Raw genomic sequence first — 19,018 nt, 5'->3', positions numbered from 1 at the left:
AAGGAGGCAGAATACACAATTATTATTTATAAGAACAATGTATGTAACAAAAAGAGAGCAAAATGACTGACATCACACATATTATTATAACGTGTTACTACTAGCTTTAAAATGGAGTTGTCGTCTCAATGTTTTTTTCTGATCATACAACTCCTTTTCCGGCATGAACCAACTGTTCAAACTGTCTTTACTCATTGATATATATATTTCTTAAAGTTTGTCGTCTGTCTGCCGCCGTTGTCGTCGTCTGTTTGAATGTGTATCCGTGTGTCCGGCTATGGCTATTAAGGTCTTAGAATTAAAATTCCACATTCTGATAGATTTGAACTCACCGAGATTGCAATCGCAAGCTGTAGATCCACGCGCTCTACCACAAGGCGTACTAATCAAAGGCGCTATCATATACCGTATAGTATAAGCACACGCTAAATGACATATTATTTGAGCATATAAAATATGCTGTTATAAAATATATTTCGCTTAACTCTAAGAAACACAATGCTTTTTCGTTATTTTTTGGCTAGGGCGAGTTTTTTCTGCCACGCGATATCCACAATAATATCTCTCAAAATTAAAATTCAGCGATTTGTGTACTGATTATATACGTCATTAAGAGACATACGTTGCTCGCCGTGGCAAGTTCAGCGGTATCCATTATTCGCATTATTGGGTATTCCGTTTGCGAATTCGTTTAAAACGGATTCGCAAACGGGTAACTGATAAAATTTTAGTTGAAAGTTTGAAGTTCACTAAAATACATATTGAAACTTCCGTCAAGTACATGTACATGTTTAGTAAACTAAATTCATTTAAGTTAGCTTCAGCGTTTATGTTACACGTCTGTCTCGAAGGTAAGAACTCTCCACGTAGTAGTGTACATTGTATTGTTATATTATCTTGCAGATCATAACCACAAAATGCACTAGTCATTGTAGGTAACTAGAGTTACTAAAGTTTACAAATTATTTTTAATGATGATTTTTACCAGGAGGTGATTGCATTAGATAATTACTATGTGTTTTTATACCACTCAATGTACGCCTATAAAGCTATAACCTACGATATTTTCGCATGCCAATTTTCGCATGCCAATACAGAAACGACCTAAAATCATATAATTGTATACCAAATAATTTTTCATTGTAATTGTAGCAAAACAGACTATATTCAGCCATTACTTGCTAATGATTTCACATTTACATTTAAACACCTTTACATTTTTATTATTCCTCCTAATTTATTTCAGCGAAACACTTCTTTCAAGTTATGAAATTTAAAACTCACAGTTTTTTGAAAAAGTTTGAAAACCTTTACAGTTGTTTAATTTTTTTTTTAATTCGTTTGAACTGCACAAAAATACTTTTCTCATGATATGAAGTTTAAAAGTTAAAATGGTAAATGTTGTATATGTTAAATAAAAATAAATTTTCTGGCCAAAGACCTTTTTATTACCCGGGCAACGCCAGGCATTCAGCCTAGTCCGAAGATACATGTAAACACCATGATTGCCATTCATACGAGGAAACACACAGCCTTGTTGTAATAGGCAAAAGATAATAAGAGATATAATAATTACATTCTTCCTTGGATGGGGTGGAGGCCTTTCTTATGGTATATTTGGAAAGCTCTTCAGATAGCCTGTGGCCTTCTTTTTCACAGTCATAAATCCACTGCGGGGCGACTATACTAATTGAGCCCCACTTCTGAGCCATTTTATACTTCTGGCCTGTAACCAGTCATGTGATATATCAGCAAAAAATCTCAAGGCAAATGGAGTGTTTCCACAAAAAGTAACACTACATGGTAACGCAAATGAGAAAAGTAACACTACATGGTAACGCAAATGAGAAAAGTCAAACAAAGAGAAGATCTAGTTTTTAACAGCAAATGCACAAACAAACGATTTTGAAAATGAGGCAGTTAACTGAAAGGGAATATACAGTCTCACCTTCTGGTCTGTCAATGACTAAATGAGTGCATTCCTTGTAAGCCATCTGCCCTGAATACTTCCCACCTAGTAAGATATTATACACAGTCAGTGATGTGGCCTAGAGCACTTGATCTATTGGGGTTCAACTTCGTAAGAAGTTTTTTTAATTGCTTTCTACAACTGGCAACTGAGCCCAGACATGTCTAGTCAAAATCACTGAGCCACTGTTTGTACAACAATGCTCTTACAAATGCGCAGCCTCTGCTCGCAACAACCAAAGCGGATACCACACTCAATCTCCAGGGATTGTTCCCACAAAAAGGAAGGAGACTTTTGGAAGACTAACTAATGGTACCGTTATACCTGTTTCTTAACAATATCAAAAAGCTAATGACGACTATTAGCGAAAAGGGGTGGATGAATCAACACATAAACAGGGCAGGGGTGGATGAATCAACACATAAACAGGTTAGAATTATGTTATCACGAGCGGCATTAGCCCAGCAATTGAAATGTTTCCATATGCAATAAAATTGAGATATATTTTAATTCATCTATATACATTTGGAAAAACAAAATTGTAACAATAAAAATTTTAATGCAAAAAATATGCAAGTACTACTGTCTATTATCACAAATCAGAATGGGTCTTTTTTCGTTCCCAAAGTTTATGTTTTGCTATTCAGACTAGCAATTCAAAGAGTGATTTATCAACTTTTAACCTAATAAATATTTTAACGTAATAAATAATTCAAGGTAAAGAATATTTGGACATGAACCTCTAGAGTAAAGTACATGACCATTTGATATTTCAATAAAAATGTTCTTGGTGACTGGTAGAGGTGAAATGAGAACTCCCCGTGCACTACTCGCTAGCTACCCGTGGCTAGCTTGTTTGCTAACACCTCACTGACCCGAACACTATATTGATCGCGCAGATCGAGGACCAGAACAGCGTATACTGACCTCCTTTTTCCACGATTTCCTTGATCTTATCTCGCTCTTTAATATTAGAAGCTGTGATAACGCACCCAAGGAACATCGGACAAGCGTATTTCTTAAGGAAATCAGTCTCCTTGGCATCAAAGAGTCTGAAAGCGTTTGGTCAGTGAACTTCCACGCAATGATAGGCAATAAGGTACGAGAGGGAATCAATATAGGATATTCGACTGCCTAGTAATAATGTGGCACTCTTTTCTATTGACAAACCACCTGTGTACAAGTACAACACCATCCAGTCTACATGTACAAGAACAACACCATCCAGTCTATATGTACAAGTACAACATCATCCAGTCTATATGTACCAGTACAACATCATCCAGTCTATATGTACAAGTACAACATCATACAGTCTATATGTACAAGTACAACACCATCCAGTCTATATGTACGAGTACAACATACTCCAGTTTATATGTACAAGTACAACATCATATAGTCTATATGTACAAGTACAACATACTCCAGTCTATATGTACAAGTACAACATCATCCAGTCTATATGTACAAGTACAACATACCCCAGTCTATATGTATAAGTACAACACCCTACCGTCTATATGTACAAGTACAACATCATCCAGTCTATATGTACAAGTGCAACATCATCCAGTCTATATGTACAAGTACAACATCATCCAGTCTATATGTACAAGTGCAACACCATCCAGTCTATATGTACAAGTACAACACCATCCAGTCTATATGTACAAGTACAACATCATCCAGTCTATATGTACAAGTACAACACCCTACAGTCTATATGTACAAGTACAACATCATCCAGTCTATATGTACCAGTACAACATCATCCAGTCTATATGTACAAGTACAACATCATACAGTCTATATGTACGAGTACAACATACTCCAGTTTATATGTACAAGTACAACATCATATAGTCTATATGTACAAGTACAACATACTCCAGTCTATATGTACAAGTACAACACCATCCAGTCTATATGTACAAGTACAACATACCCCAGTCTATATGTATAAGTACAACACCCTACCGTCTATATGTACAAGTACAACACCATCCAGTCTATATGTACAAGTACAACATCATCCAGTCTATATGTACAAGTACAACACCCTACAGTCTATATGTACAAGTACAACATCATCCAGTCTATATGTACAAGTACAACATCATCCAGTCTATATGTACAAGTGCAACACCATCCAGTCTATATGTACAAGTACAACACCATCCAGTCTATATGTACAAGTACAACACCATCCAGTCTATATGTACAAGTACAACATCATCCAGTCTATATGTACCAGTACAACATCATCCAGTCTATATGTACAAGTGCAACACCATCCAGTCTATATGTACAAGTACAACACCATCCAGTCTATATGTACAAGTACAACATCATCCAGTCTATATGTACAAGTGCAACATCATCCAGTCTATATGTACAAGTACAACATCATCCAGTCTATATGTACAAGTACAACATCATCCAGTCTATATGTACAAGTACAACACCATCCAGTCTATATGTACAAGTACAACATTCTCTAACGTAACGTAAGGCTAGTCGTGTAAAAAAACTGAACTCACAAAGTCTTGCTTTTCTCATAGCTCTCCGACAGCCAATCAAGAGTAAGGACAGGAATTCCCAGTCCAACTGATGCTTGATATTTTTTCGATGAAGTTTCCTGAGCTATTAAGTGCGTTGTAGACTTGACAAGGTTTTTTGTGAATGTCGCACCAAGCCATTCTATTCGTTTCACTATGTCCACCTGTAAATTATCAGGTTTGTAGCCGGTTTAATCGAACTTCTATAGCAATTATTTGGAGGGAAATTGATGCTGGAACATGAATGCTGACATCACATAGACATGTAATAACCACTGCTTATAATACAGGGATCTGTATTATTGATGTTCAGCATGAGCCTGGGAATAAAGTAAGATGATAACAACATGTTTTCCTACTCATGTACGTACAAGCAATATTTAGTCACAGAAGATCAATTATTCTGTCTATTAATCTGGTCAAACACGCATGAGCAGAAACCTATTTGCTACAGAGAATTTAAATGAAAGCAGCCCAACCCTGTCAACAGTCGGAACTCCTGTGAGGGTAACCAGTGCTCCGTCCATACACATTGAGTAAACTGGGTGATCCGCACCAGGCAAGTCCTGCAAACATTCAAAATGTCGAAGGCCTAGTATTGTAACAGCGTAGCGGATGGCTTTAAATGACCACTTTCAGGGAACCACATGTACGGCCGAATTCGCACAAGTCTAAACACAACATGGTTTCCTCAAACACACTTTGGACAAAATAATTAAGCAAGGCTCGATACAATTAAGGGTTGCAAAAATTACATTTATCAATTAAAAGATGACTGATTCAACAAGATGAAACTCACCTCAGAATTCTTCAGGCAGTGCAAGACGCATGGTGCTCCACATATCCTACACGAATGCAACAAAAAACGATCATTGAAAAACTCGGAGTATAACAAGCATACAATTGCATGATGTCTATGAAAGTTCAATACAATTAGGCTTGCCTTGCGTGTCCTTTAAAGAGGTGTTCGTAGACATCAGTTTCAAAGCTGCCGAGAATATAGATGTCACTTTTGACTGATGGGTTCCGTTTGAGGCATTCATGAGCAGTCAAAATCTTGGGCTCAATTCCAGCTGTTTGACAGGCCTAAAGTAACCACACGCTAGATGCAGTATCACATAGAGTTTGATTATCAGTTGCCATAACTTGCATTGCGGCTGAACTATGATGAGATACCCTTTCAATGAGAATGGCATATGTACATCAATATAAACTACCAAACTTAACACATTATAAAGTATATATTATAAACATACAACCACCCATATAATACATGTACACCAGATTTAAACCCCCAACTGGTGTCAAGTATTTGGAATCATCTCGTTCATTTTCCTAACTCGCACAAAGGTCAGAGATGCCGCACACGCAAGGAATCTTTTTGACTCACTTTAACAGCTTCCTTGAACAACTGTGAGTCACTCGAACCATCACCAGATGAAACAAAGTATACTTCTGGCTCAACATCAACGGTAGAGTCCATTTAATGCCCTCAACAGCTTTCACAGTTAATAAGCTCCGTGAGCTAAAAGTGATGATGAAAGATAGGAAAATAAGCTGAATAAATTCAATTGCAAAAACACAAACTTTAAAATAGAATAAAGCTTATGAAACTACCATTTTTTAGCCAAAAATGATAAAGTGTTCCACCATATGTACAGTATTGTAAAATGTACAAAACAGGTAGGAAATACCAGAGGCTTAGTTGGGTTGATAATTTTCATTATAAAGGTTTATTACGAGTAGTCAAAGGCTATATAACTCATCATTTGCAGGCTATATTCAGATGTCTATGCAAGGCATTAGAGCTTACAAAATATACCTTACCTATAGACATGTGCCAAAACTTTGAGAGAGTATGAAAATATTTTAACATATTAATTGCATTGTTAGAGACAAGAAAAATCAAATGCCATGTTAATGAATGTAAAAGATTTTATCAATAAGTTCTACCTCCCTTTTTGTAAAACTAGTAACATGAGATTAGCTTTAGACTTTAGTATAAGATGTAGGATTCATTTATCAGAACAATGTTATCTCGAAGATCGGCAACTTACAAAACTGTTTAATGTGATTCTTTTGACTTAGTTCACTCACACTAGAAATTACACTAGATGAACTTTAAATCAAAATATTATTTGTTTGTTTTATATTAAATATTCTTTTGCATTTTATCTTTAATTACCAATGTCAGCCACTTCACTTTCACTAGTTTCAGGCTTTCTTTTATTCACATCACTTGTACTTTCTTCCTCATGATAACTACTAGACCGTTTTGAAGGTATTTTAAAGAATTCATCTGAAGATGTTCGCTCATGTATTTATTATTCGTTTCTAATTTTTAATCAATTGTCTGCTTTTTTTTACCATCACCACCAATACTAGCAGTAGTTTTCAAAACGGCAAGTAAAAACTAAAAGAGAATGTTACGAAGTAATGTTTAATATTACTTAAATAGCGTAGAACCAAACTATGTGAAGGCAAAATGCACAATATTGTATTGATTAACAAAACTGATGTTTCAAGAAACTTTGAACGTTGTGTTAGAAATTGCTTCGTATGTCAAGACAAATGTTTGCTCAAACTTTAAGTCATTTCAAGTCAAAAAATTCCTATATGGAAGTAAATCAAGGTTTGATTGTATACAAATTGTCATAATTACATAATTATTTTAGTAATAATGATTACGCAGTGAATATAGAAGGCCTACAAGTACTAATAGAAGGCCTACAAGTACTAATAGGAGGCCTACAAGTACTAATAGGAAAATGTAGGCAGCAAAGTAACATTTTCTGTTACGTATTTTCAATTTCTTGTAATCAGACTTCACCTTTATTGCAGGTATGAGAAACAGAGATAATAGTGAAAAAAAGTTGTCGAGTTTATAATCTTATGTAAGTCTTCAAGTCTACTAACCAACAACTACATACACGAGTATGGTTTATATCAAGTTATAGAGCTAGCAATAAACTTCCACTTTAATTGTTGGAGTAATCTACGCGTTTACTAGTCTCCTACTCACTGTCTGCTAACATTAGTTAGAAAATGTCACACTTGAATTTATGCACCCCATTATGATCTACCGTAACTGTTCATACTTTGGAACTTATGAAGCTTGTAACATAGATGGATATCAAAAAGATTAAGCCTAGTATCATAAAATAAAACAGGACTTCACAGTAAAATTGAAATTTGAACTAGTGCAGTCCGAATTTACTGCAGTAAATTCGGACTGATTTCGCTACTAATTTGAATTAGTGCAGTCACTTACTTGTGCAATGTGACGTTTGGTACAGCGGACCACCCATTATTCTTGATACCATTTGACAAATTCTTCTTTTGACACCAAGTATAGTAACTTTAATCGGTACCAAGGAGAGCAAAGTACAAATTTCAATTTCTTGTATGAAGTAAAAAGACCAATCCATGTCAAAGACAGGAAACAGTATATGTATCTAATCCCATAAAAAACATGAGAATTCATCAGTCTGTCTGCTCCTGGCTATTGTGGAGTACGCAGATATGGTCTTAGAAAATTCTGCACTATTACTATCACTCTAGAGTAATGACCACAACGATGGTATCCTAGCAACTAAAAGACTGGGTGATCGTGAGAAAAATTACAGAATGAATGAGCTTAAATACAATAATCATACAACATCTACATGTAAACTATCGACATCCTCAGCTTCTTCAAGCCAACATAAAATATCTTGCTTTATCTTAAGTTATAAAACTAGTGAAGCCAGAGGGTGCTATTTTCTATCCTAAACAATGTGAGAGACAGAAAGGCGAACTTTATGTAAAAGAGAGCAGCGCATTGAAGCAAAACTGATGTATTACCAAATTTTTTTCAAATAAAGTGCCAACTTATTGAAGAAAAATTGAGAAAATTTTACCTGGTGTGGAATTTGATGTTTTGGTTATTGCTCATGAACACTCTTTTCTAGATTTAATGTCATAGGTATATCGAGTATAATACTACAAATCATTTTCTACCTACAAACAACTACGGTATATACTAAGGGCATTGAACAAAGTGCAAAGCTAGAGAATATAAGTTTAAATTAGACTTTAGTATTAGTGTGTTCATGATACCAAAGTGTCTTTATACTTAAGTATAGCTACAAAATGCTGACAAGTTTTCAGTTAATGCTGGTAATCCTATTTATTATAGACTTTGATAGTAGACTTTGTGTAGCGAAAAATAGATGTCATCATAATGGTGATCATCGATAGACATTGTTGAATCAGAGTTCATGTGCATGTTGTGAGCACATCAAGGGTATATGTGAGCTTATCATACTCATTAAAGTACAAAAAATTTCATTGCTGAAAACAAGTTTGCTTATTTTACCATTTGAAAGAATGCAATAATTGTAGATATCAACTTTCCTTCAGCAACTGATGCACCCATTGTTCAATTCGGGTTCATATCATAGTTTTCAGTATTTTAAAAACTTTTTCATGAGATACAATCATGGCTAACAAGTGAAAAATTTTCCACTAAACTAGAAACAAACACAAGATTTTGTCCAAGATGCAGAAGAACAAAAGTCTTTACACCTTTCGGAAAAGTTTTCTTTCAACCATTCTTTTTTGGGTTTATTATGCCTTGAAATATATTTAAAACTAATAAGGAAAGCTTTATATGAACTACTATTCATGGAAAATGTTTATGTGAGTGAAAGTTTTGAACTACATCATCCTACTAAAATGGTGTGGAATAAATAAAAAGGTACCCAAAGTTATTATAATCTAATTCAACAATTTCTGTCTACTCTGATTTGGCACAAGCTGTCTAAAACTTTGCTGAATTTAAAGCTGCCATTAATGACTGCAATACAAGAATACTCAGAATGTCCCCTGTTGCATTACATTCTCCTAACGCGGCAACCTCACTGATATAATGACAAGATTTGTGATGACAGTTAATTTTCAATTTGAGCTTAGCCTCTTGTCCCGTCACTACCGTTGTAGTGAATAGAATCAACCGAAAATCGCTACTCGAGACAGTTGTAGACATTATTAGCCACCTATGCAAGCTGCTTTGTCTTTTAGCACAGGAATCTCCGTGGTTGATAACCATAAACTTGGACAACACCAATTAGCACTTAATATCTTATGTGCTCATACCGTTTTTAGCTATCTAGCTTAGACAATTATCACTTGCAATTTTTGGTGACTCTAATTGAGCTTTTCATATTCCAGATAGGTAAGCACTCATGCTTCATGTAGCAATAGTCTACATACCTAGATACATCTATTATGATAGCATAATATGCATATCATATCTTGTTTAAAATTTATGTAAAATATTTAACTTTTCCTAGTGTTTTATCCACTGCTAAACAAATAATTTATAATTACAATCAAGACAATTGCAAAACTATGACAGTAAGTTACGTAAATGTCGACAGCAAGTGTGCCCTTCTGAGTTAGTTTTACATTTGACCTTTCAAACTCAGTTTAAATTAAAATGCTCTCCGGCAATGTAAATAAATTATAACACAGTACTCCGTGATAGAAAGATAAAATATCTAAACGTTAATCCTCATCGAGTATTCTTGAGCATCGACCTTTTGAAACTTCTTGGGATGTCTCGCAATTGTATCTCTTTTTACCAAGGATTTATTGGTTCATCAAGCCTGTTTGCGCGACGATCTTATCGGGATATTCTAACAGTAAGTTCAACACTTTTCCGACGTGTAAATTGCGCGATCTATTCTTGCAAATCCCATCTTAGAAAATCCCCGACTCTGGAATTCCGTGCATAAGATAAACTACCTAAAACATTCAGTCAAGCTGTCATTGTGTGTGCTGAAAATTAAATCAGTTATCCACAATTTTGTAAAATAAGAAATAGTAAGTACGTTTAGAGTCATAAGTTTCGTTTAATAACGAAATCAAAGAAACGTACGTGTAATTCGCGTAGTTTTATTTAAATAGGAAATAAACTATATTACTTAGTAACTAAATAATGATTAGCTCAATAGACCTTCTTCAGTTATTTGGTACAAGTTTACTTTTGTTATGTTTTTTGAGTTTTCCTCTGGTTCATGTTTGGTCAGTAAAGTATTGTTTGGCTGTATTTCATCATGTTTTCAGATGTACAGTGTATACGCATATTTTAATATTGTTCTTTCGAGTTATGCGTTGCTCTTTATTCAAAACTTTTTTTCTAACTTATAGCTGTAGTTTTTGATTCAAAAAATATTACGTTTGCTTTGAGTATGTTGTAAGATTTTTTAGCTCTTATGGTTTAGCAGCTGTCATTGATTTATAGTTTCGGAATTGGTTTTTAAAAAGCGGTTTATTAAATTACGTACGTGGTATATTTGCAGGTTGAATACAGGCTCAATATTCTCAAGACATAATTTGAGAGTAACTTCAAGAAGGAGATTCCTATTTTCTCGCATTGCTTGTAATTTTGCGATGCAAGTCAACTTCAATCAAGCCATTACTAAATTTTGCCATCCAAATTTTGTATACAAGAACAATCACTTACCTATCTTATTCCCTACTGTAATCAGTTCTCATTCTGTCAAAAAGCATTATAACTGCTGTTGAGTTCCATCAGATTTATCAACTCTTCTGTTTCACGTCGCAACATGAAGTTTTTAGAGAATTCTTCATTCGGAGTTCTTAACTGCGCTCTGTCATCGCACAGTGATGCTTACAATTTAGATGGACGGTAAGTTTGTAGCAGACTGTCTAAAATTTGATACATTGAGGTTAACTGAAAGCAGAAAACAATTTTATGAACTTTTTATTGTTTGACATTAATACAGAAATCTTGATGGTTAACATTTTTTTAATAGTTCTTTCGTGTCGAGGTTTGGAAGTTAAGATAAAAAAATCTCACTTTAACGGAATTTTAGTAGTTAATAAATTTCTTTTGTCTCAGGACATCAAGCTTTAACAGAAATATTTTCCTCTGTATACCCTGTATCCATAGAAGCCTCAATCTCTTCACACAGGATTGAGAGTTATAGTTGTAAGATGACAAGCAGTGATAAAAGACTTTACAAGGCTATCATGACAGAGATGGATGGCGGCAGCGGTCCAAATGACCTACACGCCCTCTCTCCTCCCGAGTCTGTTCTATCTAGGAGTCCATCAAGGTGCGGGTGTTTATATATTGCAACTTGGCTGCTTTCTATTTCTTTTATTTGTCGGTTTTTAACGGATATTTAGTTTAATATCTGGTATGTTTGATCACTTTCATCTCGTTTCATTGTAACCTCTTCGACTCAAGGTGTAAGTTTTAAAGGCTGTGGGATGCTTTGCTATAATACGATTAACTATCGACTCATTTATCTCATTATTGCCTGCCTCTATGAGTACTATGAGATCGTCTATTGAACAGCTAGTGTCACTTATCTCCTACTAGTTGTTTGCCCGGAGCAAGTCCTTCTCTCAATGCAAGCATTGAAAAAGAAAGGGCTCATGCGTACTCATCTTTCCTCCATGTTATATGTAATAGCAGGCAGGTGAGCAGGAACAGCATCAGCAGCGATGACGGTGCTGGCTTTTTATGTGACACAATCAGCACCAAGTCCCTTTTCTATCTCATATCTACTCTCAATGCCTCTTTCTCCGAGTATGACTTCAGTGGAGCCAAGAGCGAGGAGTTCAGTAAGGAAGAAAATCTACAGGTCAGTCGAGCTGACTGCTGCCAGTCTGTTCTCACAAGCTTGTATAGTCTTGTATTGTAGTTCTGTTTAGGTTATGTGGAATGTTGATTGCCTAATAGCTAAGTTGGCTCAGTCATTTGGGCTTATCCACTCAGTCAGTGGGTTAATCCTTTGGAGTTGGAGTCAGCTATGTCATCATCATTTCTATTGAAAAACTGTTACACGTAGGCTAGATTTAATTTTGTAACTTGGTACATAGGCTGCATTATTGGCAATCAATAGGCTAATTAATTGATTTGCTAACTGCTTCCGCTAGCGAATTTTTTACAATCCTTTGTGATGAACATCAATACCTTTCTGAGATTTTGTCTCGTACGCAATGTACCAGAAGGGTCCTATGAGATTTACAGTCAATTTCATTGCTTTAAAATATTTATCTTTGCTCAGTTATTGTTGCTACCAACACACAATAGACACTGAAATAGTTTCACCTACTGCCTCTTTTACTTTATAGTATTGTAATGAAGGAATTGTCATTCAACAAACAGAGGAAAGACCTATATTTTCTCAGCTATTTTAGTTATGTTCAATAACTAATATTGTGGAAACCATGGAGTTTGTAATGTTTGGCTTTCAAATGTTAAAATTTCCTCAGCTATCTATGTAAACATTGCTACATCTACCATACACAACCGTTAAAATAATGTTTAGGCATGTACTCTGTTCACAGTTGGTGATGGGCAGCATAGATAGCTTGCTCGCCCCTGTAATACCCGGTTATGAGTCACTGAAGGGGCAGCTCTGGACAGCCATTGATGGTGAAATAGGACTGCAGGAATGTGATAGTATATACAGGTAAGCACTGTGTTTATCTATGTCATTCTGATAGCGCACATATAGGAGAGAGTAGTTGTCAGCCTTCATAGGGCTGCAGCGATTTAAGTTGTGTGTCTGTCGCAGAGGATGGTCCTCATGTCATTAGACAAACATTATTCAAGATCTCAGTGGATCAGGTGTATTTTTTATATTATCTATGATTGAATGTATCATTGTAGTTACAATCCAGATCTGTCAAGTGACCCGTTCGGTGAGAGTGGCCAGATCTGGGGATTTAACTATTTTTTCTACAACAGGAAGCGGAAAAGGATTGTGTTCTTTAACTGCCGGTGTTCCTCCAGGTAACTTATGCATTCAACTCCAACTCTTTTTTTAGTAATACAAATGTTTAGTTGTAGCTAGGCAGCTTTCAGATGAATGAATAGTCAACCAGCATACAAAAATATGTTTGTCTAAAAGTAGGTGGCAACAGTAAATGGGAAGTTGTCTACTCGCTACAAAAGCAAAACCTTGACATATTTTACTGAGTTGGGACAATAGCAAACTCCACGCAGTTGGCAAGAATGTCTACGAGATGGACAAATCATAATGATAAGAATAACTTTAAATATATATATTTCGGGCTCTAGCAGTTGAGCATGTCAATCACAAATGTGGAATATTATAGTCACATAATATTCCATATAATATTCCATATAATATTGTTGTTATGGGGTCCATAAGTTGGTTCAATCATACTGTTTTTTATAGTAAAGATATTTACGAAACCTTGGTTAAGATAATCCAACAGCAGCCAAGACAACAAATTTTTGTGTTTATTGAACCTCATTTGCTTATTTAATTTCCTTATATGCTGCTGGTTATTGGTGAGCCATCTTATACTGCTATTACAGGGTTTCAAGGATAGGCAAAGTTATTTACTACTCAATGTTTAATTGTGTTACCATCAAACATACCATAAAACCTTGATTTGAACACCATGGCGTTCTATTTTTCATTCTTTTCACTATAGTGGCGGTCAAATAGAGGTTCCGTTCAAATAGAGGCTGACGTTGTATTTTTCAAATAGCTCATCAGAATTTTGGGAAGATAAATTTAGCCCTTTTATGGTGAAGCAAATGTTGTTTATATTTTGCACTCTCTTTTGGGCAGAGTGACATGAACTCTTTTGAATGTAATAAATATGCTAACTTACCTCGAACTTGCCAAAGATTTCTAAATAAATATGCATTGGGATGCCGAGAAATATTTCTACCAGTTGATATTTATTGCTTGCAATTAACCTGCGATGATATTATAGACTGTGCTCTGCTTTCCAATTTATTGGAGCTTTCAATTTTTGATGTTATTTTAAACTTGAAGACATTTTCATTTTATAATTATATTTAACAATGTTGCATAAAAACTCATTGCACTCATTGATATGTTTGCTATAGTTTGCATGCAATAGAAGAGGAGATATGACCATCGATCCATTGTAAGCTGTGTTAAGATGAACGCAAGGATGCTATGTAACAGTATGCTATAAATCTGCAAATTTATAAATTGTATAATAATAATCTACCAAATGCTACAAATATGTATTTATGAACAAGTGACATAAACAACTCATAATTATAATACATGCAGAAACAAAAATTAATATTTTTTAAACAATAATATTTACATCATTTGCTCGGCCAGTTGCGTTCTGATTGTTGCATTCGATAGAACGAACATCTTCTAGCTGTTCAATACCTTTCACAGTGTCTTCTGACCTTAACTCTTTTTCTGTTCTGCTGAACCAGTCGATATTAGTGTCCAAACAATTTTTTTTTTAGCAGAGCAATGCTATTAAACATTGCGTTTCGCACAAACGATGATAAACTTTTATCGAATAGGCGCTAATCACAACTTGTAGCCTAAAACTTGTCGTTCATATACCGTCGTCACTGAAAATCATTTTGGACATACATCGAATTATCAAGACCACATTGAACGAGAATCTACTATTAGCCTGATAAAATTAATAATTATTTAAACCGAAAAGCTTTGAAGTTGAAAAACAGACTTCGATACGAACAGAAACAACGAAAAAATTAATTGTTATTGATGTAATGAAGTCATTGTTTTATTAGTCCGAATTTCTGGTCACTTTTCTGCCTATTTTTCGCTATTATTGGTTCGTAAAGATCAAAGAATGTTCAAATGGCAGTCAAATGGAGGTGGCGTTTAATTAAATGGTGGCACTCTATTTTTTGATCCTTTTTTATAGTGACAGTCAAAGAGAAGTGGCGTTCAAATTAATTTGGTGTTCAATTAGAGGTTTCACGGTATTTAAACTTTGTAAAAGTAGTGCATTCAAATGGCACATTTTTAAAGGAGGTATAATAGCTCTGATGTCTATCATGCATGTTACAAGAATCTTGTTTAGCAGTCAAATTCACTGAAACCAGGAGTAGTTTCCTCGTGAAACAATTCATAATTCACAATTTGGAATTTTTATTCGGCAAGCAATCTGGAGAGCAGTAGCAAAGGTCAATAAAAAAACTTGAACTCTTGTCATTTCGGCAATGTAGCTGACTATCTATTTAACGGTCAAGTCTTGACTTGCTTGATAAATTAATGCTCTAGGGCCTAGGCAATGCATCATTTTCTGTTGTCTGAGGCGTTTGAAGAACATTGTTTAAGGTAGCTGGATATTTATTATATACAAATCTTATCTCCGATATAACTATAGTTGGGTTCTAATACCACTAATTTTTCAGCTATGTACTGCTAAGAGATGTAGGTCTACTGCTTGTTGTATCATTATTAATATTATCTATATGAGTGATATATCGCAATAGAATGAACTCAAAAGTCAGAAAAGATTAATATTAATTGAATTTATGTTTTTATTAAAGTTATTTGAGTATTTAAAATAAATTACATACGAAAAATCCCATTTCTAAATTCGTTTAAAATATGAAAACAATTAATTTTTTTGCTATATACATTTTTAAATGAAGTATTGCTTCCTCAGCAAGCAAAGGCCTTATAATCATCATTTTCACATCCCATCTCGTAAAGGGCAGACCAACGAATGTTATGCCAAAACCAATATAAATTATTTGTTTTGGCATAACCCAAAGCAAGAAGAAGTTCTTACTGTGTAAAGCTGTTAAAATTTCTGTATCACATCTCTTTTAAACACAATATCATTGGACAGCAAACTTCCATCATCTCCTGACAGTATACTATTGATCACACAAAAGATGAAAACTTTTGACATAAAACTAACTATATACGTGTATGGTTGTTTCTATTAATGTTGATGTTGTACAAAGAGCTTTTGTTGCCTCAAACTGTTACATTGTCTATCCCAGGTAAACAGGTAAATTGTGAGTGATAGCTTGAAAGTAGCATCCTTGTAGTAATGAGACAGGTCTCTGCTTGTGGCATGCACAAGGAAGTACATCCAACTCTCCTGATAGGAGAATGCGTGGAGCTGTATATACCGTAAAACCTCAAATTGAACGCCACTTTTGTGTCAGCGCCACCTTTGTTTGAACTCCACCTCTAATAGAACGCCACTATAAAAGAAAGGTTGAAAAATACAGCGCTACCCTTTGAATCCCACCTCTATTTGCCCACCACTTAGACGCCCTTTGATCTTTACGAACCCATAATAGAAAGTGGTAATTAGAAAAGTGTCCACAAAATGGTATTAATAAATTAATAATGACTAGGTTACATCAATAATAATTAATTCTTTTGTCTGTGCTGTAGTAGTAGTAGTAGTGCTGTAGTAGTTGCTTTGATTTTAATGATAGTGTACCTGAGAGAACGGGTCACGACAATCATTCGAACTAAATCATATCCATTGCTTTCAGATTCGTCCATAATTTGATGTACAAATTTACCTGAAGACTTTAAAGCGTTTTGATGAATGATGAGAATATTTTTAGGAGCACTGTACGATGTAATAGCTGCCATTATTACGGTGTATTTTAACTTTGAAAGTCTCTTTAAAACTTGACAACGTTATGTCCGTTGGTTTTATCTCTAAACCTTAATGGTTCGGTCTTTAAAAGCAACACTGTCAACATAATTAATAGCTGTATCTTGCTAATGTTTTATAAGTAAATTAGTTTCTTGTTTAACTCAATCTGATACTTTGGTGTATATGAAAAACAGTTTAGCAAAAATGCTGAGGCTGATGGCATTATGTCGATCCACCCGAAGGAAAGTGCAAAATATAGGCGACATTAGCGTCGCTAATCGTAAGAGGGTTAAATTCATCTTTTGGCAAGTTAGTCGAAAAATACAGCGCCACCCTCTATTTGAACGTCAGCTCTAATAAAATGCTGCTATTGGACAGGATTTAAAAATAGAGCATTCAAGTAGAGGTTTTACTGTCAACTAAATTTCTTCATAAGAAATTTGCTATGGCCTATTTAGCTAGATGTGTTCCTCAAGATAGCCCTGTACACGTGTAAAGCTTTACTGGTTTTGTAGCAACACATTAAATCTACCTCTATTGCTGCATTAATAGATTTTCGAATAAATTAATATATTTTTTATATTCATAGCGCTGTGCACTAATACTGTTGAAATTGTCATCTCTTTTATGATGCTAATTTTCTCAGACAGTTTTGCCCTTTGGGAGAATTTTGCATCCGCCTGTGAAGTATGCTTCTGCAATACCATATTTGATATGGTCGTGACATATATCTACAAGTCTTGTACTTTTCTAGTGACATGCAGACTGATGAGGTCTCTGCAGATATGGGGTATTCAAGTCTGGCGGCTGAGATGAGTATAGATGATATGGAAGGAGCTGTTGAAGAACTTTGTAAGTGAGCCTTGTTAGCTATATACAATGTACATCTTATATTTTCTGCCATATTTAGCCTAAAGGTTTTTTAATGATTTTAGAAAAAAGATTGTCAGGGTTGATGAGGGGAATCATGTTGTTAGATTATCTTTGGCAGTGGGTTATACAAATATCGGTGGTTCAAGGATCGGCCATACAGCGGTACGATGTAGTTTGTACTATGTAGCTCTCTTTGGACTTTCTTACTCTGTGTTGAGGAATATTTGTTGCTGAGGGATAGGAAGCATTAGGCTTGTCACAAAACCAATCGACTTGATAAATCAATGGAAAAATGTTCAGTTTGGAATACACGGGAATCCATGAACTAAATGCCTCGGCTTCAGAAGAGATCAATGTCGAGCTGGTCTTTTTCACTAAATTCAAAAAAACATGCTCAGCTGTTTGTTTATACTGACGTGTCTGATTATTATATCTACCTTTGTCTTGATGGTTTTTAAATACATGTATCCTCATTTCACAGTAATTGGCAAGGCTTTTTTGGGTTATACCTGTTATTCTGAAACTAATCTCAAATTGTTTCAGCCATCAGGTGCAGTATTATACTACTCTATTATAAAGTGTGTGCTGTTTGGTCATGTACATAGTGGGCAGAGCTGAGTCAGTTCCTGTGTCTTTGTAGAGGTGCTGACAGGCTGGCAGTGGAGATGCACAACGAGAGCAATCATCTAACCTCCCCACTCGCATGTGTATAATATTCATCATCTCTCCATTCTTCTATATTTCTTCTGTTGTATTTAGTAAACGCAGTCTTAGCTACACTGAAGGTCAACTTCACACAATCACATAGTTTTTTGTTTGTTTCATTTTACCATTCGTTTACGACTTTGTTATTTTATTCAAATATTTTAATAGCCAGTTGGTGCATCAAATTGTTTTGCTATGGATATCTTCATTCCGTGTGTGGCTGCGTGCTGACTGTGTCGGTATTTCTCAGCATCCGTACACTCAGACACGGCGCATGTAATATATTATAAGCCGGGCAATATATTATTATTATACTCACCCTTGCTTCATGAGCGAGGCATCTTTCTCAATATATCTGATTTACCCATATAATTATATACTGCACTCTTTTCTCCATAGTAGCTGTGTGCTTGTCTACGTGCGAACGTGTGTGTCACTGTCTACGTGTGTAATAATATAAGACGGACTACAA

At 35.1% G+C, this 19,018-nt stretch overlaps 2 protein-coding genes across 2 annotated transcripts in view; one reads left to right on the top strand and one right to left on the bottom strand.

Moving 5' to 3' along the window:
* Positions 1–5,371, bottom strand: part of LOC137385951 (DNA topoisomerase 2-binding protein 1-like) — a 50,539-nt gene extending 45,168 nt beyond the window's left edge. The window contains exons 1-6 of the mRNA XM_068072581.1: positions 5,330–5,371; positions 5,010–5,096; positions 4,513–4,694; positions 2,897–3,021; positions 1,949–2,014; positions 1,577–1,726 (exon numbers count right to left, since the gene is read on the bottom strand). Coding sequence (XP_067928682.1) covers positions 1,577–1,726; positions 1,949–2,014; positions 2,897–3,021; positions 4,513–4,694; positions 5,010–5,063 — 577 coding nt within the window. The 5' untranslated portion in view covers positions 5,064–5,096; positions 5,330–5,371. The remainder of the gene's footprint in view (positions 1–1,576; positions 1,727–1,948; positions 2,015–2,896; positions 3,022–4,512; positions 4,695–5,009; positions 5,097–5,329) is intronic.
* A 4,897-nt stretch (positions 5,372–10,268) lies between these two features.
* On the top strand, positions 10,269–19,018 carry LOC137385952 (repressor of RNA polymerase III transcription MAF1 homolog). The gene is made up of 8 exons (XM_068072582.1): positions 10,269–10,395; positions 10,875–11,224; positions 11,511–11,654; positions 12,020–12,188; positions 12,898–13,022; positions 13,223–13,345; positions 17,723–17,820; positions 18,482–19,018. Coding segments are annotated over exons 2-8 (744 nt in total). The 5' UTR covers positions 10,269–10,395; positions 10,875–11,141; the 3' UTR covers positions 18,484–19,018.

The sequence above is a fragment of the Watersipora subatra genome, chromosome 1 (genome assembly GCF_963576615.1).
Source record: "Watersipora subatra chromosome 1, tzWatSuba1.1, whole genome shotgun sequence".
In the NCBI taxonomy this organism is placed as follows: Eukaryota; Metazoa; Bryozoa; class Gymnolaemata; order Cheilostomatida; family Watersiporidae; genus Watersipora; species Watersipora subatra.
The sequence above is the reverse complement of the archived record's forward strand: the minus strand, read 5'-3'. Positions and strand labels throughout refer to the sequence as shown.

Coding starts and splice junctions, on each gene's coding strand:
- LOC137385952 (XM_068072582.1), top strand. CDS start 11,142: ATGAAGTTTTTAGAGAATTCTTCATTCGGAGTTCTTAACTGCGCTCTG. Junction 12,189..12,897: donor GTAAGGAAGAAAATCTACAG/GTCAGTCGAGCT, acceptor CTCTGTTCACAG/TTGGTGATGGGCAGCATAGA. Junction 13,023..13,222: donor GAATGTGATAGTATATACAG/GTAAGCACTGTG, acceptor GTATCATTGTAG/TTACAATCCAGATCTGTCAA.